Source organism: Amblyomma americanum, chromosome 11 (genome assembly GCF_052857255.1).
Source record: "Amblyomma americanum isolate KBUSLIRL-KWMA chromosome 11, ASM5285725v1, whole genome shotgun sequence".
NCBI lineage: Eukaryota > Metazoa > Arthropoda > Arachnida > Ixodida > Ixodidae > Amblyomma > Amblyomma americanum.
The window spans coordinates 15980227-16008076 of record NC_135507.1 but is presented as its reverse complement, the minus strand read 5'-3'; the positions used below and the strand labels follow the sequence as shown (position 1 = coordinate 16008076).

Here is a 27850-nt window from a genome sequence, read left to right as displayed (position 1 = left end):
CAGCCATCAGCATCCTATGTTCTGACCCCGTCCCCTCTCGCCCCATCAAAATCATCTGGGTGCCTGCTCAGTCGGCCCATCTTGGCAACGAGGCGGCTAACTCCTGATATGACTGACTGAGCAAGCCCATCCCCGCCAGAAATGGATGCGCGTGTCGCACTCCTCACGTACTTTGATATTAACTTGCACTACCGGCTCCCTCATCTCACTTTCCCCCTCCACACAAATCCCTTTCCTGGCACCACCAATGCTTGTGGCGCCACCTTCAGGCCCACACCTTTCTTACTCCTGCACGTCTTGCCCTCCTCCACATCGAAACATACTCCCCAGTCTGCCGCTTATGTGGCAGCCCAAGAGCCAACTACGCTCATATCCTATTGTCCTGCCCAGCACACTTGCCCCTTGCCTCTTGGCACCTAACCAGTCCACTGCAGTGGGAGGCTACTTTGTCCAGCACCGAGCCGGATCTCCAACTTTGGCTGGTGACCTGGGCAGAGGACGTCGCGACTAGACACGACATGGACGCCACAACCGGCAGCCTGAAGGTCGCCCGCAATGCTGCTGCGTAAGTTACTTTATTTTAGGCCTTCATATCAATAAAAGTTTTTCATCAACACTTAAAGCGCATGGATTTCGGCACAATATAGACAGGATTAGTTGGAACACAGAGCTAAGGGTAACTGCGTTTTCGAAATCCTAAAAACCGATATGGATACACTTACAATGGGCTACATGCATCTCAGTAAATAAGTAGACCAATAGTAGCAGTTAAAAGAGCTAACTACACAGTATTAGTTAACCAGCCTACTAGTTAGCATGTCTTAGCTGTATTCTGATGCGCTACACTACTGATAATGCTGCACTGAAAAAAGTGTTCTTCTAACTCAAAAAGAAAGATTCCAAAAGATATTAGGTAAAACGTGAAGTATGTCACAATGAAAGCTTCAGATCAACATTATCACGTACTAAATTTAACTTTAGTCTTCACTCTTGAAATGGGCATACTTTTGGTTATAACTTATAACCTATGACAGGAACCTTTCATAACCAAGAGAGCCTTGCATTTGGTTAGGCTCTACTAGGTCTGTAAAAATCATCCTGCTAAAGAGGCGTGTTGCCTGATCTAACATTCTTGATGATAACACAAGCAAGGACAAGAAAAATTTAGTTGCAGAATGTGCTGCAGCTGTGCCAAGCCAGTACAAAGTCACCGGTGTCTGGTATAGTTCCACACAACCTAAATGTGCTAGAACTCACTTGCTACGTAGCAGTGATATATCCCACGTGAATGGGGAACAAAATTATTTTTGCCACCATAAGTAAGTTACCCTACCTAACATTTTTCTTTTTACACGATTCCAAATTTACGGTGAAAGTTCTCACACTCTGCTTACCATTTGCCAAAGGCCCATGCTTTAATGTTAAAGCAAAGGGCAGAAAAACACCTCCTAATGTGCCATAGCCCCTTCAGGCGGCAATTAAATCTGCTGAGAGGAAAAATCTTTTGCATAAATGACAATTAGCAGATTAAGCAGAAGTGATGAGCACAAAATTACACAAAAATATTCATATTCAAGCATATTTTATTCGCGTCCACATTTGTGGACATAGCGCCTTAAACCTGACAGATGAACGTAAACACTGCTACATTTGCTTGCTTTTCCAACTGATCGTTAGACATGAATAAATGTTTAGCTGTGAGAATATACTCTTCAGGGAATTATTATATAATTCATGACTCATAAAACAGATGAAAGCAGTCATTCTGACAACAGGCAGAGCAAAATTCGCTATTTCGAGCACCGAACGTGGCTTTTAGATGCGCAGCCTGCACGTCGGCACCGTTGTGTATTTAATGCGTTCAGAAGTTGGGACCAATGGTTCCTTTCATCATAAGTAATGTTTCAAATCCGGCTGTATCAAAGGGGTCTGTGTGATCTTGTACAGGTGGAAAGAGAGAGAGATAGCATTTTGCGGCCTGGTTTACACATGGTTTTTACAAAAATAAGAAGTCATTTTTAAAGGTCGTTGTTTGCCCAATTTATGTTAGAGACCTGAAACAAACTCTCCCCTCGCTCTACTAATGTGCTGATTGTTGTTTTGTAGCCTTGGAGCTGAGCGGCCAGCTCTGAACTGACCATCGTGTGAGGGCACGGGTTTCCCTGTTTCATCCCCACTTGTGTAGTGCTGCCACTTTGTATTTTTCTCCGTCTCGGGTTTCATAGAAAATGTAATGATTCCTGCTAAAAACTGCAGCAAAATTTTCAATATGACAGAGAAAAGATGTGACCGCCACTGAAAATGGTTGCTTCCTCCGGATTTATGCATTCTATGTGCTAGATTCTAGAATGCATAAATCCGGAGAAGCAACCAATTTTCAGTGGCGGTCACAATCCTTTTTCTGTCATATTGAAAATCTCTAGCTGCAGTTCTTAGCAGCCCCGAATCACTTCACATCTTTCTATGAACCCCCGAGACGGAGAATCAATCTTACCCTAAGTGGCAGCCACCACAAGTTCGGGCTTTGCATACAGGGCCAACCCGTGCCCATTTCTTTTTCTTAATTTCGACAAGCATGCCATTAACTCGCACTTGTTCTTTTTCCTGTATGAATACATATGTATGCAGTGGATTGCAACACAGCTGTAATGCGGCACTGATTTCACAAGAAGTGCAAGCATATTTGACAATCAAGCCATGATAAACGCAATAGCTTCAAAATTTCACAATCCAACCAACCAACTACCTCAACCTTTAGGTACTTCTAGTTTGGCTCTACTCGAAGTCAAGAGAGCAGCAGCTTTGGTCAGGTGTCGAGCAGCAGTTGCAGAGTTCATTTATGTCCATTCTAACTTTAACCTCCTCAACTTAAATTTCCTTGCTTTTATTGTGGTGGACACAGTGCACCAAATCTTCAAGGCTTGTCAGACACTGCTCCCCTCTACACCCTGAAGTCGCTGAGTGATCAGCTGGATGACAAGTGCAGTGCTTTGACCAATAATGTCAACATTTTCAAACATTGTTTTATGCAGAAAGGAGTTCAAAGGGTTCAGTGACAGTGCAAACAATTTTAGCGAGAATGACGATTAAATTTTACTGTCAGACTGCAGAGGAAGTTTATAATGTTGAGTCCAGCGTGGCTAAAGGTGGCAGCAGATGTCAGTTTTTTCACTAAACGACACACAGTGAATATCCAAACTTCTATGCACAAGGCTGAACTTCAAGCTTCAACAACAAATGTTTCACCAAATGGTTCCGTGCAACAGTAGGGCATCTTCACAATGTCTGAAGTTCACAAAGTGGAAGCTGACTACAGTGACCACAATATCCACTTTATGACCACAAATGCTAATGTAAGGCTACAGGGTTAAAGCAGTGACAGAATGGGCATGTACTGTTCCTTCTAATTTCTGTTATAAGCATACCACACTACAAGTTAAACCATTTGACTTAACACTTACTTGTTATCATTATAGTAATAGTGCGACTGATAGTAGTCGGCAGTCACTGGCCTGCCAGAACCGACGGCAGGTGGAATGTAGGGAGAGGCGAGCGGATAATATCCACAGCCGAGGCCCGCTACGGGTCCAGGCATCACCACGGGTGCTCCACAGAGGCGGCTCTTTTCCGGAACTTTCTTCTTTGCAGCCAACAGGCGGGTGAAATGCTTGCCAGAAGTCACGGGCTTGGACCATGCCACTTCAAGTACGGCGCCTTCAAGCGTGGTGCCTGCGAGGCATGCGCGCACATGCTTAGTATATCCCAGGGCATCCACTCTACAGCAGTAGAGAGCTGAGCACTGATGCAATTTTTGCGCATGTGTTTGCCGCCTGACGGTCCATTTTAAAATGAATCCTGATTAGAACTAGAAATTCCCATTGCAGTTGAGCCCTACCTTGCTTGTAATGAAAAATGTTCTTTTAATAAAAAAACCAATTTTTAAATTAATGGTTGGTTGGTTTACGAGGTTTAACGTCCCAAAGCGACTCGGGCTATGAGGACGCTGTAGAGGGCTCCGGATAATTTCAATCGCCTGGGGTTCTTTTATCATGCACCAACATCACACAGTACACCTGTCTCTAGCAGTTCGCTTCCATCGAAATACAACCACCATGGCCAGGATCAAACCCACATCTTTCTGGTCGGCAGCCGAGCACTATAACCCCAACCACCGCAGCAGCTCTAAACATTTTGAAAGGGAGAAAGTGAAGCCTTGTGAAAGGCATTGCAAAGTAAAATAACAGGCCAGTTGTCGGGCATGTCTGCTGGCTCGCCCCGTACGCGAGTGAAACAAGCGGTGGTTTTGTGGAGGTTCACGCGGCTCGGACGACAGATGGGAGACACCCCAGAGCGGCGTGAAGGGGGGCCGGAAGCCGGCGCCTGGCGGACGGCGAAGGCCCGAAGATGAACGGCAGCCACAAGGACGCCGCGGTTATGTGCGTGTACGCGCGGGTGATCCGGCGCGCCCAAGAAACGGCCGTGTGCACTGACCGAGGTGGCGGCAGTTGGCGCCGGGTACGCAGTTGACGGCCAGGGCGAGATGCTGGCCCCTGCGAAATACGCCGGAGAACGGTGTTGCCCGATAAGACCAAGGTCTGCGCGCCGCCTCCGTAACGACCGTGGGATTAAGGGAACCAGCTCAAGATGCCTTCCTAGCGAGCCGACCGAAGGGAGCAGCGGGGAAGCAAGGACGAGGGAGAGCAAGCTGGAGAGGAGGACCGGGAAGAGAGGAGACAACCAAGAAGGACGAGACAGGTGGGTTGTGGATGCCGTGACGAGAGGCCGCATTCCGACGGCAGAAAAGGGCCCACAATATGCAAATAATGTAAATAAATTCTCCCGTATTGTTCATTCCGTGGTGGTCCGGCTTCGTCGTGCGGAGCGAGGAAGAGTTAGGAAGAACCTGTCTGACTCCAGTAAATAGGCCAGGCCGGTAAGTAAAGTAATAGTAACAGCTGGCCTACCAGCCAACAAGTCAGTTGATCACAATATTCTTCACTCATTCACATGAATAAATATTTAACAGAGCACAAAATAAGTTTTATAAGCAACTGGCAATCTCAGTAACTATAGCTATTGCTGGAATTGCAAAACTATAAGGCAATAAAGTTTGTCCCAGCTAGAGTTTCAACACGAAAAAAAAAAAAATTAGGAATGGCGATCAGAGGTGTAAAGCGCATAATAGCACGAAGAAAGATAAGCTCACCTGAAAGTTCAATAAAAAATTACCACAACACTTTTTGGCTCCTAGCTCAGTACTATTGGGGCAAAAAACATCCTGGTCATGCTTCACTCGAGAAACACCGAGAAAAGTAAAAATGAGTAACATCCCTGTCCCAAGGTTAAATAAAATGCCACATGCCTCAAGAAGTGGCATTCATCTTTAGTATTATTTATGCAATACAACACAGCTAACTTTAGTGAAACATAGTACAATGCACTCACACTACTACACTGGCTGTTGTAGCCACGGCATAAATGGCTGTTGGTGTGGCCAGCAAGGAAAGACTGAAAAGGTGGGAGTTAGAGCTATCTTCTATAAAGATGAGTGAAAAGAAAAAAAAAATGGTACAGTACATTTCTTTTCCGGTACAGTACATTCCATCCTTTCCAATCTGGACTTATTGGGCCCACTAACAGCCTTTATATCGTGAAAGAAGCGTTCCATGTTATTCTTCCTCCTAGCGTAGTCATTTTTTTTTCCCCACATATCCTCAAATATGAGCCCCAGTCAGTCACAAATCATGTGTCAAAAGTACATCTAAAGGGTTTGCTTCTAAGCCATGTAGTGGCATTCTTGTAGCATCCATGGAAGACTTAATCTCGGAAGGAAGAAGAAGAGAGTTCCTCTAGTTCTAAGATATTCTGAACACTGGTGATGCATAACGAGCTGCACTGTACAGCCGAGAAGCAGACCCTTAAAGTTCATCACTTTTGATGGAGAATGCACATTTCGACAATGCTATAAATTCAACCATTATCTAATAGCCACAATCTATAGGCATAGCCTACAGAGCACAGTGCAGTACGACTGCAAAATTATTCATCTCAGTGACAAGCATGCATGCATGTCTTGGAACTTCTGAAAATCCTCGTCAAGTTAAATAGCAACGTGAATTGAGTAACCCCAAATTTATAGAAACAAAGTGTACTTGCCAATACAAGCAACTATAATTTCAAGGCCCTTAAAACACTTTATAAACATTCATATCAACACACAAGTTCTGTGATGTAATAATAGACTAAATGAGCAGAATGAGATGCGAGGCTCACAAACCATAACAGAAAAATAACTGCACCATAGCAATTAAAGCCGTCAGAATTTGACAGTTTAAATGAGAAAAAAAGGGAAAAGGCCACACCCAAGAGTAATAGCACAGAATGCCTTGTTTTCATGCGTACTAAATACGCTGCATTTACAACAGGTGGAAAAAATAAAGATGCCACAGATACTGGTCAGAGACCTTAACACCTTAACAACAAACAGACATTCTGATACATTCGAGCTTAAACTATGATTAATTAATCCCAGTGAATCTGAGCGTGCAAGCCGCAGTTAGATCACGAAAGTCTTCGTTCATTTCCTTCAACGCCTTTTTTAAGCCATATCCGTGAACCTGAATGGCTCTCAGTCTAGGCAGTCAATTGTCAACAAGCTCTAGCACATAAAGCTCAAATCTTATGTAAAACAGAGAAAAAAAGATGGAATAAAAGACAATACCATTTAGGGCCTCCAATGCCTCCTTGGCATCTTTTCTGCTTGTGTAATGAACGAATGCAAAGTCCCTGATCTTTTTGACCTTGTCGATCTTAAGCTTGTCGTTCAAGGAGAAGACCTCTTGGATCACCTCCTCAGGGGTGTCTGGCATCAGGTTGCGGACGTACAGCACCATTACCTGCAGATTGGACAAGAAGTAAACCTCAGTCTCTGTGGTGGCCTACATTTTTATTTATTCATTTTTTTTGTCAGTTCATTGATACAGCAATTTGTTCTCAAAGCTTGGCATGAAAATATATTAACAGGTGATAGCTAAAATGGCAGAAACATACGAGCTGAATTAGAGATGCCACATTAAGTGCAAGAGAACAATCACTACAAACATGTGCCAGCAAAAGTTTTCAGAACATCGATACCATGAACTGGTATGATAAACTATTTAACTTAAGTCTAAGCTTACTGCCAGAAACTAAAGGACGCGGTCTACACTTCCCTGTGCGAATGCTACTAGCCACCCTCAAAGTCGACTGTGCTTGCAATCAACAAGGAAATTCAACTTTTCTGACTTTCTTGCTCCAAAAACATTGTGGACACCTATACAAGGCCACTGCACTGTACTAAACGCTAATCAATTCAAATTTCCCCAAAACATTAAAACGTCGCAAGTTAATCACATTCAAACTGATGAAAGTGACGAGAAAATGGTTTCTCTGGCTGTGGGTAAGAGGGCACACTTAAAACAATATTTGTATTTGTAACGAAATCTATGGCCATCGTCTGCTTTGTCTTTCTTAAAAGTGCAAGTGGTCGTTGCTTATTTGCGTTCAATGAACCTGGACAGAGAATTCACCCTCTCCAAAACGGCAGGATCGAAGGTGACACTCAACCTTTACATCTCATGTGACAAGATGACTCTGCTGTTATGAAAATAAAAAAAATATGGCTTACACAGATATTCTCAAAAAGTGCCATTAGAAGCATGCACAAGCTTGACGAAGAGGGAGTTGAGGGGAGGCCTTTAGAAACAGTACTTGAATTTACAAAAAAAGAACTTCGATGGCCTCCACAAAAAAATGCTAGGATGCTAATCTTTAATTAGTATCTATTGAACCCACTGCAGCAGTGGCCCAGTGGTTTGAGAATCCGTTTCGCAGGCAGGAGGTGTGGAGTTTGATCCCCAGTGCCGCCGGGTACCCACCAGTGATGCAATGGGTACAAGCTTTCCCCTACCTGGTGCTTGGCTTCTCTAGGGTGAAACGCTTGGGAAATGGGTCTTTGTCCCCATCTTGTGCAATGAAAACTACCTTAATTGTGCCATGGCACTCCTTGGTCGAAGCTGCCCTTGCGCCATAAAAATTCATCATCATCATCTATTGCGCGCACACACACACACACACACACACACACACACACACTAAACTAGCACCAGTGGCAAAACCTGCGAGGGATGATTTCTGCTTTCCCTCCTTCCCTTCTCCATATTCCCAAGCACTCTGCACCTCAGGGGACAGAGGAGCTGTAAGCAAAAGCCAAAGCGCCATGGTGCGGGGAAAGAGGATTGGGGGGGCTGCAGAGGTTGCTTTCTGAAAAAAAAAAAAGCACAAACGGCCAGACCATAAGAGCGAGAGCCAGCGTGGCCAGCGAGCGTCGCCGATGCCAAAACAAAAACAATTAATGTGGATTAGCTCAGCTAATCCAGGATATACAAAGCAAAAGGTGTTGGCGTTCACTGTTCATTAGCATTGACAATGCTCTAGACGGCAATGGCTTTGAGCAAAGGAAGGCCGCATAACTCGCTCCCTGGATATGCAGATGCCTCTTTCGTGTTTGATACATGTGGCGGTGCTGAGAGAGAAATGTGGGGCCTGAATGCATTAGCGCTGACAGCGTTGTGGCTGACATGCGGCACTGCAGCAAGAACTAGGCCGCAGGATTCATTTTGTGATCAATCTCTAGCGATCACCCATTAACTGCATGCCATCTCCCAGGGTGCACCCTGGGAGATGGCAGGGAGGGCGCGCTGCCTATGAGGAACGCAATCAAAGCAGGCTTTTGCAGTTGGACACCAATACATGAAAGCAAGGAGCCCGTTGTGCACCTTTCCTTTCATGAAATTGAACAGCCTTTGCAAAGCCAATGAACACTATAAATGCCTTGGGCTCACTTGTTTTGTTTGGTTTTTGAGGAAAGGAAATGGCACAGTAACCATCTCACATATCTCAGTGGACACCCAAATGGAGTCACAAAGGAAGGGATAAAGGAGGGAGGGAAAGAAGAAATAATAATAATTGGTTTTGGGGGAAAGGAAATGGCGCAGTATGTCTCATGGACATCTGAACTGCGCTGTAACGGAAGGGATAAAGGAAGGAGTGAAAGAAGAAAAGAAGAGGTGCCCTAGTGGAGGGCTCCGGAATAATTTCGACAACCTGGGGATCTTTAATGTGCACTGACATCGCACAGCACACAGGCGCCTTAGCATTTTTCCTCCATAAAAACGCAGCCGCCGTGGTCTGGTAAAGAAGAAAGTATGTCTCATATCGTTGGACACCTGAACCGCGCCATATGGGAAGGGATAAAGGAAGGAGTGAAAGAAGGAAGAAGAGGTGCTGTAGTGGAGGGCTCCGGAATAATTTCGACCACCTGGGGATCTTTAACCTGCACTGACATCCAACAGCACACCTTAGCGTTTTTCCTCCATAAAAACGCAGCCGCCGGGGTTCGGTAAAGAAGAGAAAATTGAAAATTGGATTTTGAGGAAATAAATTTGTGAAAAATTTTGAAAAAAATTTTGAGAAAAGGAACTGAAAAAGGATTTTGAGGAACACCTGTGGCTCGGTGCTCCTAGCTGCGCATGCGCAGTAGTGACTAGGGAGCGAGAGGGAGGAAAATCCGCGGCGAGGCGCGCGTTGTGATGTACGTCATGTGCCTCCTCGAAGCACCGCCAAGGCGAAATCGCAAGTTCGCGGCCAGTAAAGCTTTCGCTTTAAAATGAAAATTGGTTTTTGGGGAAAGGAAACTGCGCAGTATTTGTCTCACATATCGACGGACAACTGAACCGCGCCGCAAGGGAAGGGATAAAGGAGGGAGTGAAAGAAGAAAGGAAGAAAGAGGTGCCGTAGTGGAGGGCTCCGGAATACTTTCGACCACCTGGGGATGTTTAACGTGCACTGACATCGCACAGCACACGGGCGCCTTGGCGTTTCGCCTCCATCGAAACGCAGCCGCCGCCGCGGTCGGGTTCGGACCCGGGAACTCCGGACCAGTAGCACGCGCGAACACTGGCATCAAATAGAACACCAACGAAAGAGCAGGATCGTAACACCGCGCTTCCTCCTCCGTCATCGTACACCGCGAACCTTTGCGAACCTTCACACCGATGTAGGAACACCAAACAAAATGCATTGGCATCACTTAATTGTGCATGCGACAAGCACGGTGTCAAACTAGTGCCGGACCCGCGGCGTGCCAGAGTGTAATCATTGGTCTCCGGTACGGTCCCTAAGTTATCAGATAGTAACTAGATTTCGGATTTCGGCGCGACACGTGAACCGGAAGTCACCCCGCAGAAGTAGCGGAAGTCCACTCTCGCGCCACCTATCGGCGGAAAGCAACAGCTGTCGCTAGCGATGCGGCGCGCAGTACGAATTGTCCAGTGAATAATAATAATAATAATTGGTTTTAGGGGAAAGGAAATGGCGCAGTATCTGTCTCATATCGTTGGACACCTGAACCGCGCCGTAAGGGAAGGGATAAAGGAGGGAGTGAAAGAAGGAAGAAGAGGTGCCGTAGTGGAGGGCTCCGGAATAATTTCGACCACCTGGGGATCTTTATCGTGCACTGACATCGCACAGCACACGGGCGCCTTAGCGTTTTTCCTCCATAAAAACGCAGCCGCCGCGGTCGGGTTCGAACCCGGGAACTCCGTATCAGTAGTCGAGCGCCCTAACCACTGAGCCACCGCGGCGGGGCAGTGGGGTAAATACCGATTTGCAGATGAATTAACATTTTATTTTTTTCACGCACAGAGCACTGCGCATTCTGGAAAAAGAGTGGCGCCTAGTACGCATAATAAGGCTCGAATCAAAGAGCTTTCACTGGGAGCACAATTCCAGAAATAAAAGCAAGCGTAAACTCAACTCACCACAATAGACTTCACCTCTTCACGAACTGACCTTTCCACGAAATAAACACTTTGCCAGCTGGCTTTCACTGTTACAATCACCCTGAAGACCTACCATCGTGCAAAAGTTGTGCATATTACAGCACCATCACTAACAACTAGATGTCGATGCACGTTTAAGCCAGCGACGACGCAACAAAAATTTGAAGTATTGCACAAGCCGCACTTGATAGCCCACCATTGTTGCTCATAATCCATAAATTATTATCTATCGGCAGAGTGAGCAGAGTGCGTCGAAATTTGAACGCTGTGTTGTGCAACAAAATGGGTGCGTAAAGGGCATATAGCCATCCTAATATTTGTACACTCTAAACGGGAATACGCCTCTATGGGATCAAACTGTCCTTATGCGCACACGCTTATAAAACAAGACCATCTGATAAAATAGATGATGCGGACCTCAAGACAAACTTATAATTCGTTTTTGAGGAAATGAAACGGCACAGTATCTGTCTCATATATCGTTGGACACCTAAACCGCGCCGTAAGGGAAGAGATAAAGGAGGGAGTGGAAGAACAAATAGGCGCCCGCCCGTAGTGGACTCCGGAATAATTTCGACCACCTGGGGACCTTTAACGTTCACTGACATGGCACAGCACACGGGCGCCTTAAGCGTTTTGCCGCCATAAAAACGCAGCCGCCGCGGTCTGGTTCGAATCCGGGAACTCCTGATCAGTAGCCGAACGCGCTAACCACTGAGCCACCAGACAAGCTTATACCAAGATATGTTTCCTTTCCTTTTAAATTGTCCGGGCAAAGGATCCCACCGACGGACGATGGCGTTCGGTTCCGTGGATTCTTAGGCAATGCTGCAACACGCTGTCTTCCTTCTTTCACTCCCTCCTTTATCCCCTCCCTTACGGCGCGGTTCAGGTGTCCAACGATATATGAGACAGATACTGCGCCATTTCCTTTCCCCCAAAAACCAATTATTATTATTATTATTATTATTATGTCGCGTCCTGCTCTTAAAGTCCCAAGCTTAAGCGTCCTCCATTTTTTTTTTCTGTATAAGACTAGCCGATAGAGAAAAAAAAAAGCCGACGACACCGGCTTTTCTGCGACACGAGCTCCTTAACGCTACCGCGTTAAAATGCACATATGCCCAGACACATCGTTTTTTTCCCTAATCCGTAACGCCGGTCACGAAAGTGCCGCGGTTTCTTTTGATGTCGGCCGCCTCGGTTTTCGCGCCCTTTTCCTCTTCTGACCTCATTTTATCTGTACTCTTCGCGAAGCTGCGACGCATACCGGGCGGGTCTCTAGCGGGCGTCGGCCACCGCAAAAGCACACATGACACCATGTAGAGCCGGCGAGTCTGATAAGAGGCGCCGTGACGAATGAACCGCCCCCCCCCCCCCCCTCGACGATTTGAGAGGGAGTGAGAAGGGCGACAACGGTGGGAGGACGTATTGCCTGGCGGGCAGAGCAAACGCCGCGGATTGCGATCTCAGTGCGTGTAGCTCCTCAACCCTGTAAAAAAAGGGAGGGGGAGGGGGGCGCAGAAAGTGTACCGTAGGAAAAGGTAGCGGCAACAACAAAGGGAACACATCGTGAACATTCAAGCGGCGTTAACTCCGACGAAAGCTTTGAGTGAAAAAAACACTTTTTCCCTTTTATTACAGATGTGCAAATATTCTAAAATAACGAATACGAGTTACACATTTACACATTTCATATTCGTATTCAAATCGAAATTTCGAATATTCGAAGAGATTATAATAGTGGTGACACAAATCAAATATCAGAGTGTGCACTCAACAAGCGTTTTTTTTTTCAGTTCCCGAATAGGACGCCTGCAAATTTGGAGCACAAAACTCGATTTATTTCTTTAGAGACAGTATGTCATAAACTTGTCACTTTTGCTTTGGGCAAGTCAGGAATTCTTAACGGTAAATTTATGGCACCTTTCTTCCTTTTTACGGCACCTCTTTCTTGCTTTCTTACGCTCCCTCCTTTATCCCTTCCCTTACGGAGCGGTTCAGGTGTCCAACGATATTTGAGACAGATACTGTGCCATTTCCTTTCCCTAAAAACCAATTATTATTAAATTTAAGATCATGCTTCAACTTGGAATTTGTTTTTCTGTGCTCCATCACGGTCTTTTTCCGAGTGTGATAGGATAGCAATTATTCAAACATGGACCAGGTTTCAAATTGCTATCTTGCAGATACGAGTTATGCCTTTAGGGTTGCTGTACTTACTGATCGTCCATTGTTCCACAAATTTCATTGTTACGGCATGAGCAAACGCGTCTGCGATTCGTTATCAGGGATCCAATACATTTCGAAGCTAACTTTCCATATTGGATTCGTATTCGTAAATTTTGATATTCACACAGCCCCATAGCTAAACACCTTCCAACATCAGTGAAGACCAGCCCCTTCAGAAATCTGTTTCGAAAAGAAGGGAGGCAAGGCTTGGAGCATCCCCCTCCCTTATTAACCTCCCCGTTATGAAGTATTGGTTATTGGAAAACAGGTTATTGTGTTCAGAGTTCCCTTTCATGATGCAGCTGCCAACACGCGCAATTTCAGCTTGCGCGGTCGAACCTGACAGCTTTGATATATATATATATATATATATATATATATATATATATATATATATATATATATATATATATATATATGTGTGTGTGTGTGTGTGTGTGTGTGTGTGTGTGTGTGTGTGTGTGTGTGTGTGTGTGTGTGTGTGTCCCCGCAAATCGGGACTTATCGCAGAGACATAGCCTGGAACGCGCGCGCTGACCGACGCATTCGGGTTCTTATCAGGCAAAACCCATCCTCGTAAGTGCATCATCCCTTGCTCAATCTTTTTTTTATTTGTTCCTCTATACGAGAGCACGGTTGCGAAGCGCTGTACGTGGTGAGATAGCGGTGATATCGCCGTCGATATCACCGCTTTTCTTTTACAGCGCAGCTGTTAATCGCGCGTTGCAGGGGTGAGCGGTGTCTGTCGGCGTAACCACCAGTCACGTGACCGCACGCCGCACAGGTGTCACGCAGGCGACACGGTACCGCCTCCGATTGGTCAATAGCAGCGCCGCGCCGGGGACAAACACAAAGAAGTTACGGTGAGCACTTAAAAGATCCTTACATGCTGTGAATGCGAAAGCATCGTGCGACCTAAAGGCCTCTACCATAAAGCCCTTCAACCTGAAGGCCATTGCCACTGGCATTGCCATTAACGACCATCACTGTTCAGTAACACCCATCAGTCCATCACTATAACTATATCACTATTTCGTCTAATGTCTTTGCTTCATTGCATATGACCACCCATTACTATCTTATAGTGTACCGCTGACATCACGAGAGACCATGCTGACGTCATTGGGGTTTTCGGACCACCGCAGCAGGACAACGCCGCCACATTTTGTTGCCGATGGGCCTTATAATGCTTCTGCATTAATTAGGTATGGTCCACGTGACAACCCATTATAAGAATAACCGCTATTGCGTCTTCGCTAAATAGATATAACCCTTTCACGAGAGGTCTCAAACACGCGGCATACGATGCCTTCTTGCACGGCCCGCTGGGCCTGAAAAATTCAACGTTTTCTCCCGAGGTGCCATAACCGTTATCAACACGTTTATTTCCATCCCGATCCCCTGTATAACGCTTCGTGGTTTCACTCCGATAGGTTCCTCACCATAACTTACTTATAATCCAGCAACTAGACATGCAGTGTGTGCACATTGCGGGGTGTACCAGGCCTAGATCATCGCACCCTCGCTGGCTGTGAGGCACCGTTTCGTCTTCAATGCGTCCGAGTTGGCAGAAAAACGAAAGTTGGTAAAAGGTGGCTTTCTGCAAGCTGAGAACGTACGAGGCGGAAGGCCAATAATTAATTTCTGCATTATGAACACAACACGTACGTACCACAGTGAAGAGCACAGCGTTATTTTGTGTGGTACGTGTTCTTTCCCATGTCTGGTTTTTCTCGCCATCGGCCACACACCTCCAAAATCATCTTCCCAACATCCCAACATTTTGGTGGAGAAAAAGAGATGCGAAAACCGTACGCAAACACAGCAAAACAAGCCTAATGTCATTTGGTTTATTCGCAGCGCAAAACCACGTTATGGCTGCGCTGGTACAACCTGTTAATGAGAAAGCGCAATCGTAGCAACATTTTTTTTTACTTCATAATGGCGTTCTATCAAGAGGCCTCCACAAAAATTAAGACAGTAGATAAAAACAAGGTCATCATTTCGTGCGTCACATGGCCATAGCATAAACTACGGCAGCCCAAATTTTGAGAGTTTTTCAGTCAGGGGGGAGGGGCCTCTTTCCTCTCCCTCTGACGAGCAACGGGAAATTTTGGGTTGAAAAATCACAAAAATCGCCTTTTTCTCTGCATATAACGTAGTTAAAAATGCATAAGTCACCGCAATCCACCCTCTTACGAACCGCCCGCTCTGAGAGTTGATTATAAACCTGCCTCTGCAACTACAACCGCGGCAGTAACGGGGGACGGGTATAAATTCGTAAAGTCCAGCCATTCGTTATAAGGCACAAAAAAAAAATTCGAATCTACACTGCGGGAACTATGCGACGAGGGTATCAGGCATCGCAGAGGCACCTCTGTGGATGAACGTCCAATTTAATAGTGCCCTCCCGCAAGCTAAAAGACCTGAGGATAAAATTGGCAGTGGCTTATAGCTCTGGTTAAACCTGGAGTGACACTATAGTTAAAGCTGGCTGAGTGGAACTTGGTCACGTGACCAACCACGCGATCAGCCACGGCGCCGCGCCGCCGGCAGCTGCTCCGCACCACGTGACAGCGTGGCGCCGCCGCCACGCTGGATGCTCGAAATGGTACCGTAATGTAGCTATCGCTACAACATAGTAGGGACTCATCCCCCAGCACGTCGTTCCTACGCTGCCGATACCTGCTTCTCTTTCTTGCGCCACTGTGTCGACGCTCTTGCCACCGCTTTAAGGTTTGCTTTGTATGGCAGCGATTTCCTCGTCCTTTGCCCACTCGACGGCAGTGGTTAGCGTCAAGTCCTTTTCGACTAGAAGCTTTTCCCCCAGCGCCTTACTATATGCACCGTAGTAGTAGTAGTAGTAGAAAACATTTATTCCAAAAAGGTAGGATAGAGAGGCGAAAATACAGATTTTAGGTGGAGTCCTTATTTCAGGACCCCAATGTCCACCGCAGTTGCTCTTGCTTGGGATATCAGCTTTCGCTGCGTCGCCAAGTCAGAGCTGAGCAGGGCAGACTCCCACTGTTCCTCGGAGTGAACTATTGGGGATATGCGCCGTGCACTATTTGGTCACGCAGTATTGATTCTCGGAGGGTGTCCAAAATTGCAGCTCTAATAATAATAATTGGTTTTTGGAAAAAGGAAATGGCGCAGTATCTGTCTCATATACCGTTGGACACCTGAACCGCGCCGTAAGGGAAGGGATAGAGGAGGGAGTGAAAGAAGAAATGAAGAGAGAGGTGCCGTAGTGAAGGGTCCGGAATAGTTTCGACCACCTGGGGATCTTTAACGTGCACTGACATCGCACAGCTGCGTTTTTCCTCCATAAAAACACAGCCGCCGCGGTCGGGTTCGAACCCGGGAACTCCGGATCAGTAGCCGAGCGCCCTAACCACTGAGCCACCGCGGCGGGTAAAAATGCAGCTCTCCGATTTCAGTTCCAGATCCCGATCCCAACAGAAATGCACTCGAAATGGTCACCTTCGGCATGCGTGCCGCTGGGTAGGCAGCATAGGCTTCGAATAGCTTGCACTAGTTGTTGCTGTTGCTTTAGTGACATCGCACATACTCACGAGGGGAGATTGGCCGGGATTCAGTGAGAAGGCCAAGAGAAGCGGATATGCTGGTCACAAGCTAATGAATGTGCTTATTGTAATAAGCACAATATTAATTAGAGAAAAATTAAGAGAGAAGTAGGAGACAAGATAATGGAAGTGAATAAAACAATAATAATGAGATGTTTTAAGCTCTCAAAATTTTGGAAGGAAATCTGCCGGTAGTTATGTAATCGTCGAAGGTGTTGTAAAACGTCGATTGCCTTTTGACCATCAAGGTGAAGCATGAAGCGGCTTCGTGGCGATGGTGTACAGCTCTACTCGCTGCTTCAACCGAACTCAGTTGTCCGCTGCATTATCCCTGAAACGAAACGGCTCTGGAGGTGGAAGCCCCTCCATGTTTTGGTGCGGTAACGCTAAACCCCACAAAACCAAAACTAAAAAGTAAATAATCAACGGGAAACATACACTGAAAAAGTATGCGCGAAACTAAAAGCGCCGCGGTTAACAGCGAAAACATGTTTATCAGCTGATTACTGCGGCCATCATTGTTCGGATAGCGATGCAAGCCGGCGAATGACGCGGACATAGGTCGGGTCCCTGGCGTGACGTCAGCAAGCGAGAGGAGAGGCCTTTAATTAGAAAAAGTTGTCGACTGGCATCGCACACCACACAGGCAGCCTTCCGCGTTTCACCCCATCGAAAGGCGGCCTCAGCGGGAGGGGTTCGACCCCGCGGCCTTGGTTGGGCCCAAGATAGAACGACCTCCACGGCGGCAGCGGCAGACATTTTTTGTTGTTTTTTTTTGTGGGGGGGGGGGGGGTAAAAATGCGAACAGTTTGGCGGCATCGCGTACTTTCCCCGACCCTCGCGAGCAGACTCACTGAAGCGGGGGAAATCGGCTTTCGCAGGTCCTATTCGAGGAGTTAACCGCGCGGTCACGGCACGCCTTCAGTAGGCGACTGGAATAAAAAAAAAATCTGCATTCAAAACTCGGATTTCAAGTGATCGGGTCCAAAAAGCGTTCGACCGCTACATCAGCAGCACAGCGAAGAGTGATTGCCACCCGATCATGGCCTTATGGCATAAAAGGATCACGTAGACGTGATGCGGCGATGGCACCGCGGAGCGCCTTCGGAGAGCTGCACCGCGCCCTTTGCCCTCGAATGCGGCAGGGGAGCGGGTAACGTTACTCAACGGGAAACCAACCTGCAAGCAAGCAGCCCACTCCGCCGACGAAGCAAGCACGGAGTTCGAGGGGGACGGCTCCTCTAAACAGCGAAGCAAGAACAGAGGGGAGCAAATAGAAGAAAGGAAGAGAGTAGATGACTGCGTAGTCAGGTTGCAAGCGCCCGCCACGCGACGCGCGCACGCGCGATCGGCGTATTATGTGCCTGAGGCGAGCTCACGCCCAGACCGCTTCCGTTTTGCGAAGCGATGCGATGCTGCCGACGCAGCCAGCGTCGAAGAGATCCGTGCGTTGGCGGCGGCGATGGCGCCGTAAAGCGACAGCCATTCCTCATTCCACTAGTACCGCCTGGGTCGCCTGACCGACCCCATGGCCACTGAAGTCACTGGCCAGCAACAGCTGGCGCAGCATCCGGCAGACATTTTTCTGGCGCCTTTTTTTTTTTTTTTTTGGTGGGGGGGGGGGGGGGGGGGCTTCATTTTTTATCAATAAAGATGTTTTTACTGCTTCCTGCTCTCAGGGTTTGTTCACAGAAGGTTTGCTTGGTTTGTTCTCAGGGGATCGCTGCTGGCACCGCTAACCAGCTTTCGGTTACACCCGCCGTACCGACGCCGTTTCTTACGAACAATAATTCAGTTTATATCCACAGCAAAATCCAGGCACACTGGTGCGGGCAGTGGACGAAAAGCCTCCAAAATCAGCTCGTCCACTGACCGTCGACGTGACAGAAGGCAATGAACCACTGCAAAGTGACGAATCCAAGGGGTCCCTTTCTGGGTTGAGCTGTGAGTTCGTTATGCAGCCCCAGCTTTCCAAACCTCTTCAAGGCGAGTGGTACTCTCGTCCTCAAGCCCTCTCCCAGAACACCCCTTCACAACAAGAACATAGTACAAGAACTGCCCCGCATTGCAAGGCTTTGAAGCAAAACATTTGGACCTTTTTAGTTTTGACAAAGGCTCGTGATGTTCTGAGCTCCCATAAAATGCATGCATTCTTCGAGGCTGTACTGGCCGAGGCCTAGTACTGGTGAGGCGAGTTACCGCTGAATTCCCGTGTTTTACGCCGTATAAGGTAACGTCAACCGGCCCGTACCATGATGTTCTGCGTCCGCACATGCGCAGATGTAAGTGAATTGACCTTTTCACAGGTGAGCCCGTGCGCACGGACGGGAAAAAAGCAAGCAGCCGTTATTGGGGACAAGGGGAGACCGCACGAAATAAAGCTAAAAATGCAACCGTACAACGTATTTCGTGCCTTACAAAATGAGCACTGCTAAGTCTCAAAGTGGACATTCGCACAATAAGCCGCGATGGCTATTGCACACTATAAGCGACCAGAGTATCGTTCGTGCTGCAGGTATCGGCAGCAAGGTCTCCAAGTTTTACAACGTACGTATGGAGTCAGTGTCACACGTCCAACGTAATCGTCGGTGCGCCCCCCCCCCCCCCTTCAACGCCATAGGGCGTTGTCCTCCCGACCCGACTCGGTTTATCTGCGAAGCCGGCTGCGCTTATCTCGTCATTCAGGAACAACGTCGCCCGCACACGGCGGTGCTTCGAGAGCGGGATTGAATACCTGCGCTATCTATGCAGTTGAAGACGCCCCTATAAGCGATCGTGCCTTTATAAAGGGACGCCGAAAGAATTCTATACTAAAAAAAACTGGTGTTTGAAATTGGTTTTTGAGGAAAGGAAAATGGCGCAGTAAATGTCACGCATCTCGGTGGACACCCGAACCACGCCGTAATGGAAGGGATAAAGGAGGGAGTGAAAGAAGAAAGAGGTGCTGCAGTGGAGGCCTCCGGAATAACTTCGACCACCTGGCAATCTTTATGATGCACTGACATCGCACAGCACACGTCTGTTACTGCCAGGAAAAAAAAAGTGCACAGGCCTGCTCACTGGCTCAAGCCGAGCCACAATCGCTACCACGTGCAGATAGAAGGAGTTGAAAGATGGGATAGAAAGACAGGATAGTAAAGACGCGCTAAAGACAAGGCCGATCCCGGAGGTAGTGCAATACCGGGCCGACCGGTGGCGGGAGTGAAGCATCCTTCAAACTATCCGCCACATTTCCAAAAATAAGTCCAACTTGGACCCATAACAGATACTCCACGGACAGCACACGATCGACCGTCTTTTGCGTTTTGCCTCCAACGAAACGCGGACGGGATCGGACCCGGGTACACCGGCTCAGTAGCCTGCAGCGGCCTTGGTGCTGCAAAAATAAGATTCAATTGCAAATACATAAAATAATAATAAATAAGATAATAAATAAAATTATTTTATCTTATTTTTACATTTCTTTTTTATACTTGCAGTTACATCTATCTCCTAATTTTTTTCAGACGAAACAATAAAAAATCCATGCCTCTGCATCATTATAAACCAGCTTGAAGAAGGCTTGGACCGTCACACCGCGGCCGGTCGGTGCGGCGGAGTTCGAAATGGAAGGTGTGAAGGCGAAATGAAAATTGGCTTTGAGGAAAGGAAACAGGGGAGAAACTGTCACACTTCTCGGTGGACACCTCAACCGCACCGTGAGGGAAGTGTTGAGAAGGCAGTAAAAGAAAGAAAGAGGAGTAATGGAGCGTTCCGGAATAATTTCGACCACTTGGATATCTTCCAGCGTGCACTGATATCGCAAATGACACGGGCGCCTTTTGCGTTTCGCCTCCACCGAAACGCGGACTATCTTCCGACACCGCGTTCTCGTGCTCAGCAGCCTAACGCCATCTAGAAACGCTGACATCCCACGTGATCGGTTGGAAGCGGGAGTCGAGGGCGGTAACAAGTAGTATCAACACACCGAGTGAGCGAGTCAGAGTGCTCAGAATGGCATACCCAGAAGGACGCGTCGAAAAACAGCGATCTCCATTCGAACGTGTTCCGAGTACTAACAACCTTTTCAGGACGTGTACAGCAGTATTCGAAGATGGCTGAATAGTCTACAAAGGGGTTCTGCTACCCACGCTGTCCAAGTAAGTGCTATGTTCCTTAGGATTTACTCCAAGGTCATCTGTAATTTAGACTCAACTACGCTTTGTGCCACAAGCGTATATTTAAACGTCTCCGACAAGAAAGCTGTATCGTGGAAACACACGATGGACAGCAAAAAGTTTGCGCGCCGTGCTGTCCCGATTCTGCCCGTCCTTTGAGCGTTTTTCGCGCTATAGGTACACCGTGTCGGAAAAACGGTCGGCATTCCACAGCATTCAACATTCCAACCCGGAGTTCCCGGGTTCGAACCCGACCGCTGCGGCTGCGTTTTTATGGAGGCGAAACGCTAAGGCGCCCGTGTGCTGTGAGATGTCAGTGCACGTTAAAGTTTCCCCCCCGTTAACGTTAAAGTTTCGACCAGGTGGTCGAAACTCTTCCGGAGCCCTCCACTACGGCACCTTTCTTCTTTCCGTCTCTCCTTAATCCCTTCCCTTACGGCGCGGTTCAGGTGTCCGACGATACATGAGACAGATACTGCGTCATTTCCTTTCCCCAAAAAACCAATTATTATTACTATTATTGTTATTCAACAAGTACCACATATATATCCGAACTGTCCTCTAGAGTATTTAAATGCCCACGCGGCAAAAAGACTCTCACTCTCTACGTCGAACGCGCCTGGTGGTGGTAAAAACTTTTATTATGTCAGGGGTGTTTGGGGCACACAGGCCCCTGGGACCCCGCACGACCCCACCGCACTCAAACGCTCATTTTCCTACTGGTTACGACGTCGTCGAACAAGCCTAAGACTCGCTATCCGGTAAGATTCCTGGGAGCCGAGTTCGCCAGCGTTCATGGCTGACACTCGGCATCAAGAACTTCGCCAGTATAATCGACAAGTTGTTACGAGGCCAGAGTTCTATACGAGCGCACTTGCAGCGTTTTTGTTCGTGCGTCTTTCGTGTGGCGCCGTCAAGAAAGGTACTACATCAACAAGTTCCTCTTGTGCGGCTCAATGACGGCAGCGCACGCCCGACACACGCACATGCAGACGCCTCAGTGGGCGCGTTCCTCGTGCCGTAGTGCAGGGCTCCACGCGCGGAATAATTTCGCTCGTGCGTGGCTCGAGCACTGCGGCTGACCACAGGACATTCTGGTAATAGATCGCGACGTATCGTCAGGTAAGACGACCTTTACTACTATAAATGTTTGGGTTATTGCGTTTGTCGCTATTTTCTGTGCGCTTGTCTGTTATCAAGTTACCGAGACGATACCAGTTCTCAAGTACTCGCTCTTGCTGTTGCGCCACGATAAGGAAAGCATTCGTTCCCTTGCATTCGCTGGCAGCTGTCTTGTGCGAAACATTTCGTTTTCATTTCCTTTTGCGGGTAGTGTGCGTAACCGTACACAACTGGTTTATTTACAAATCATTCATTTCCGTACTGGTTAAACATAAGATTAATAATTCCGATCAACGATCGATCCTAACCAATTAAGCAGTCTTAATTTAAACACAACAAAGAATCGCTACTCGCGTCCGTCCTTCACAAAAATATAAGTAGACAGTCTATAGACTGGCCGTAGACTTCGTATCTATAGACAAGTCCTGGAGAATAGTCTATAGACAATACAAATCGTATAGACAGGCCGCAGACAATCTACAGACCTTCTCAAAAAGTGGTCCATGGACGCCGCTATATATATTGGGCATTGGGGCTATGCTTGTAGCACAGGAAAGTGTTAGCGATGAAGCTCCCCGCGTTCTCCGCACAAACCGGGGGTCGTGAAAATGTCTATAGATTTATGGCTATACAGTTCTAGTGGACTCTTCTCTGCAGGCAGTGTATATACTATGAATCGACAAAATAAATATCTATAGGAAATCAATAGTCTTTGATAAGTGTATAGATTGTCTATAGACAATTTCTATAAGGGTTTCCAGTCTCGAGAGACATTCCGAGGGCAATTTTAAACGCTTCTCTGCATTCTCCCATTCCCTCTCTCCCTCATTACCAGTCTGGAGTGGGTGTTTAAGAGTGGGACACTGGCAATACGGTGTGCCCATACTATATACAAAAGCAGAAAAAAATTTGGACGACGCTTAAACATCGTCTTTTTAGGAGTGAGACGCGACAGAGTGTTGCAGCGTTGCCAAGGGGTGCACGGAACGCCATCGCCCGTTCGGCGCGACGCGTGGCCCGTTGGACAATTTAAGGAAAGGACGCTTGTCTCACATATCTCGGTGGACACCCGAACCGGGCCGTAAGGGAAGGAAAATGAAATGAAAATTGGTTTTAAGGAAAGGAAATGACGCCTGTCACAATTCTCGCTGGACACCCGTATCGCGTCGTAAGGAAGGAAAATCCCTTCCCTTACGGCGCGGTTCAGGTGTCCACTGAGAGGCGCCATTTTTCGCTCACGGCCAACGCCGCCGACGACACCGGCTTTTCTGCGACACGAGCTCCTTAACGCTGTCGCGTTAATATCTTCGCGAACGAAGCCTAAAGGGCGACGATCGGGTGCCTGTGTCCCCACAGCATGGTGCGCTGTCCAACGAGAGACCCGTTACCAATGCTGCCAGATGCCTAGTTCTGGTTGGTCGCGCAGTGCAGGAGATACGCTCAACAACCATGTCAACGCTTTGACAACCAATTGCTCGTTGGTTGGTAAGGCTGATGATAGTTGGGCTAGCTGATCGGGACGCAGTGTGAGACTTAACAATCGTGCCGCGTGAGCGCGTTCTCCTGCTACACCTCTCCGTCTGCGACAGCACGCACTCTCCCGCTCATTCGTGACGTCACTTGTCACGGATCGACCTCAGCATAGCAGGAAAGGAAGTGGGGGACAGCTCGTCAGCGTCGCGTGCCTCCTTATCTCGACGCACAACAAACAGAAGGTAAGCCGCGCTATCCGCCACGAAACAGGCCATAAACCTGTAAGGCCCGAGAGATAAGCGCGCGCTTCGCTCCAATAAACCAGCCGCAGCCGAACGTCAACCCTTTCTCTGTTCTTTCCGTTTACTTTTTTCCTTAGCATGTATGGGAGTCTATCCTCGGCCACCGCCCCACCTTTGGATAGGGTTAAGTCCGATACATGTAAGGATGCATCGCCTGGCGACTATAGTTGCTCGCGAGCTCTGTGGGATGTCGCAGTTGATAGTGCCAGACTAATTACAACCACCTGAGGATCTTTAATATGCACTGATATCGCATAACAGACTGGCGCCTTTTGTCGAAAATGCAGCCGCTGCGGTGGCTCAGTGGTTATGGCGCTCGGCTGCTGGCCCTAAGATGCGATTAACGAACCCCAGGTGGTCGAAATTTCCGTATCCCTACACTACGGCGTCCCACATAGCTTGAGCCGCTTTGGGACGTTAAAACCCCATAAACCAAACTAAACCCAAAGCAGCCGCCACTGCCTTGACTCGCGGCCGCGGCAAATCAATGTCGCGCGTCCTACGCGGCTTGGACGGCACTATACATTGGTTTATTCCGTCAGCCAATCACAGGCCTAAAAATAATAAAGGCATGCATTTTGACAAATTTTTATGCGTTTTTCCGTCAATCAGCCTAACGACTTCGAAATCACAAAACCTACTTTTATAATAAAACATGAGAACGTGCTAGGGTTTAGGTTAATGTATCAAAAACGCATTCCTCGAACGTCCCGTCTTCCTCCTTGACGTCCCGTCTGCTCTCCGCCACGTAGTTACACGCAGTGGCCGAACGCACCGCGAGTGGTACCTTGGACGATTAACAACTGGACGCCCCACTACATTTGTAGTACACATAGTGCTGTGCGCGTGTTTTTATTGCTCCATCATGAACTAATCACGCGCACAACCTGGACACATTTCTTATTGTGTAAATAGTTTGTGTATATTCCCTCTACCCCTATCCTCTATTCCTGTCCCCTCACCTCTTTCATTTCATTTCTCCATTGTGCCTGCTATCCTTTACTTCCGCTGCCCCAGCTCAGGTGCTTCAGTATCGATAGCACATTCCGGGGCTAGCAAAAATCTTTTCCATCCGTTTTATTATTATTTTAATAAAAAAGCACTTACTACTACTAGAGTAATGAACTAAAGTTCAGAGCGGATGAGAAGCAGACGACAGTGATAAGGAGGAATAGCGGTAAACTTGGCGCTGATCTTAAGTTATAAACGACCAGGCGCATAGTCGGCTCCGTAGACTGCAGTTGGCCGCGCAACCGGGACAGGTAGCAAGAACGCATGTGCTGAATTTTCAGCTTGAACGCAGAAAAAGAGAAATCCAAGCACCTTGCCCACAGCGCTGAAAACAATCTCGACATCAAAAACACTTTTGCAAAAAAAAAGGCCACCTAGTGGTAAATTTGGGGTCAACGTAAACAGAACTTACCTGGACGAACAAGGGAAAGACTCGTCATTAAAACGCTTTAAGCCACGGCATTCTTTGGCCTAGCTGCTCTTGCGCCAGAAAATCGTCATCGTTGTCATTAAAATGCGGCTGGCTGGAAGGCCTGTCCACCAGATGTAGAAGAATGGATTTTTGGACCACACCACCGGATGACTGGACTTTCTTCGAGAGTCCAGTGTGTACCTATATTTGTAAATACCTTATGCCAGCAGGCACACTGTCTCAATAATAAAAAAAAAACAGATACAACTCAGGAACTCAGCGGAAAATGCTGCCCAAAGAAGGCCCTCAACCCAGCGGAGTTGCTCTAGTGTCATGAAGTCGGGTTCACTCCTCCTTTGAGCCTGCAATAGCGTGACATCTCAGGGGGCTGGCATGAGGAAAAGGATGAACCGTGGATTAAGCGGATTAACCGCGACGCCATGACAATCGGTCGACTCCAGTGGTTGGAGCGCCTCATTTGAGGAGCATCCGCCGCTGTATCCTGCTGCGTACCCGACTATCCGCAAGGAACAGAGGGATAAGGGCAGGTTTCGGGCATGATATGTCACCGCTCGCGCGCTGCGCACAATAGGGTGCTTAAAGACGACCGCTTCGTGGGGGACGGACCTTGTCTATGGTTCCCTCGGGTGGAAATCGCTGCTGCTGCCCAGGCCACAACTGTTCGGGGTGCGGGGGGTCACTCGCGTCACTTGAGCGACGCTGCTCTAGTCTGGGACCCTTACGTCTGTGTCTTCGCCGCGGGTAGCGGCGCCCAAGCCCCTGGGAAAAGAGAGAGAGAAGGCACTGGGAACAGGTAGGCAGGGGTAGGCCGCATTTTGACGATGCGTTAGCATTAGAGCGGCCTTGCGAACGCGAAGCCGGCGTCCGTCTGTCCGTACGCAGTGCGAGTGGACAGGAGAAGTGGAATGAGGAGCAGGTTTGGTTTTCGTTTTATGGGGCTTAACGTCCCAGAGCGACTAGGCTATGAGGCACGCCGTAGAGGAGGGTCTCCGGATAATTTCGACCATCCGGGGTTCCGTAACGTGCACTGACATCGCACAGTACACGGGTGGTCTAGCATTTCGCCTCCATTGAAATGCGACCGCCGCGGTCGGGATCGAACCCACGTCTTTAGGGTTAGCAGCCGAGCACCTAACCGCTAAGTCACCGCGGCGGCTGGTGAGGAGGAGGGATGAGGCTCCGTGACGTCATAAAAGAGGAAGCGCAGAGCGCACAGGGCTGAGGAGGGCACAGGAGGAGGTAAAGAAACGTCAAAGATAAAAAAATTGCAATGAAACAGTTTCAATCGGAATAAAAATTCCAATCGGAATGAAAACGAAAACGAAATTGGAAGAACTATAACTGGAATTTTAAATCTGAACTGGAAACAGAACTAGAAGAACTTAGCACTACATTCAGAGTTTGGAAAACATGGAAAGAAAAAAATCGGCCAGAGCGACACTGCCAAAATTGTCACTGCTGTGAGTCAATTCTGTTCGTCACACACAAATCGCTCGCAGAAATCGGAGCCGACATGCTAACGCATAACCCTCCGCATGAATCACGTTGACTGCCCATGCATTTTCTTAATCCAGTCGCTGCTGGCAAGAACTCTCTCCGGGAGTACTCTTGGAACACTGGCCGTAGCGCGGGGCGAACGGGATGAGAGAGCAGTTCGGCGGCGCGATCCGCACAAAAGCCGACATTTTGTAAAGTTTCGTTAAGTTTTGCATTTTGCTCGGTCGTGGCGCCAAATTGAGACAAGAGCGGTAGGAGAGGATGTCAAAACAAAGGGCCAATCGCACACACGTGCCTCAATTTCTTTTCATTCTTTCTACACTTGTCAAACGCGTTCCACAAATTCGCTCGCTCACTATAGGCTGCGACAAACATTTTTATCTATTTATGTTCAGTGCCGAGCCCCTACGTGGGAGACCATAGCATGTGGCAGCAAACAGGGTGAACACCCGATTACAAAGCTAAACCATGGCGAGCAGCCTAAAAGCGCAAAAGCAGTCTCATGGCGGCAAGCGTAGGTAGGCGCCCGATTAAAGTGAAAATTAAGTTACTCGTTGTCGAAAGCAAACTTCAGTTTAGCACACTCACGTGATACTAAGGCATCAACAGCTGATAATAGTGTCGCGCTGCCAACACAATGAAATTAGGTGTCCCTGTGAATTTTTAGTGCGCTAGCACTTATAAAGACCATCCCCCGCATTTATCCGTAGTGTGTCTGCTTGTTAGTTTTTCTGCCTGTCTGAAGCCAGATCTGTGGCAGGTGGCTCACCTGCCCCACATGTCAGGCGGCAGCTCAATTAATCGTGCTCGGAGACAGCAACCTAGATCGCAACCCAACCCGAGTCCCACCGATGGCAGCACCTGCCATAGAAGGGCAGGGACGCATCGCTTGACCTCTGCAACACTGCGCCAGAAGGGTTAGGAAGACTCCCGGGGATCTATGAATGGAAAGAATGACCTATTCCGCACTTACGGACACTAACCCATTAGCGCTCTACCCGAAAAACTGCCATCCGTGAAAACTGGATCTGAACATGGAACCGAAGTAAAAACGAACTGCTGGAGCACCTAATTCTCACTTAGCCTAACAAAGCAAATCGACTATCATTTTTTTTCACTAGTCTTTGGGACGTTGTAGCGATAGTGACCGATGAGT

General features: G+C 47.8%; 2 protein-coding genes across 4 annotated transcripts in view; one reads left to right on the top strand and one right to left on the bottom strand.

Moving 5' to 3' along the window:
- LOC144110945 (putative RNA-binding protein 46) overlaps positions 1-27850 on the bottom strand; it is an 88537-nt gene that overhangs the window by 19341 nt on the left and 41346 nt on the right. Inside the window, 2 exon segments of the mRNA XM_077644017.1 lie at positions 3462-3729; positions 6722-6896. Of these exon segments, the coding sequence (XP_077500143.1) occupies positions 3462-3729; positions 6722-6896 (443 nt within the window).
- The window catches only part of LOC144111126 (uncharacterized), a 61703-nt gene continuing 47660 nt past the window's right edge, over positions 13808-27850 (top strand). Inside the window, exons 1-2 of one of the 3 annotated variants that reach the window (XM_077644273.1) lie at positions 13808-13975; positions 14198-14317. The gene's annotated coding sequence lies outside the window, so the exon portion shown is untranslated. Of the gene's footprint in view, positions 13976-14197; positions 14318-20571; positions 20839-27850 lie in introns of those variants that run through there. The other 2 variants (XM_077644271.1, XM_077644272.1) reach the window with 2 other exon arrangements.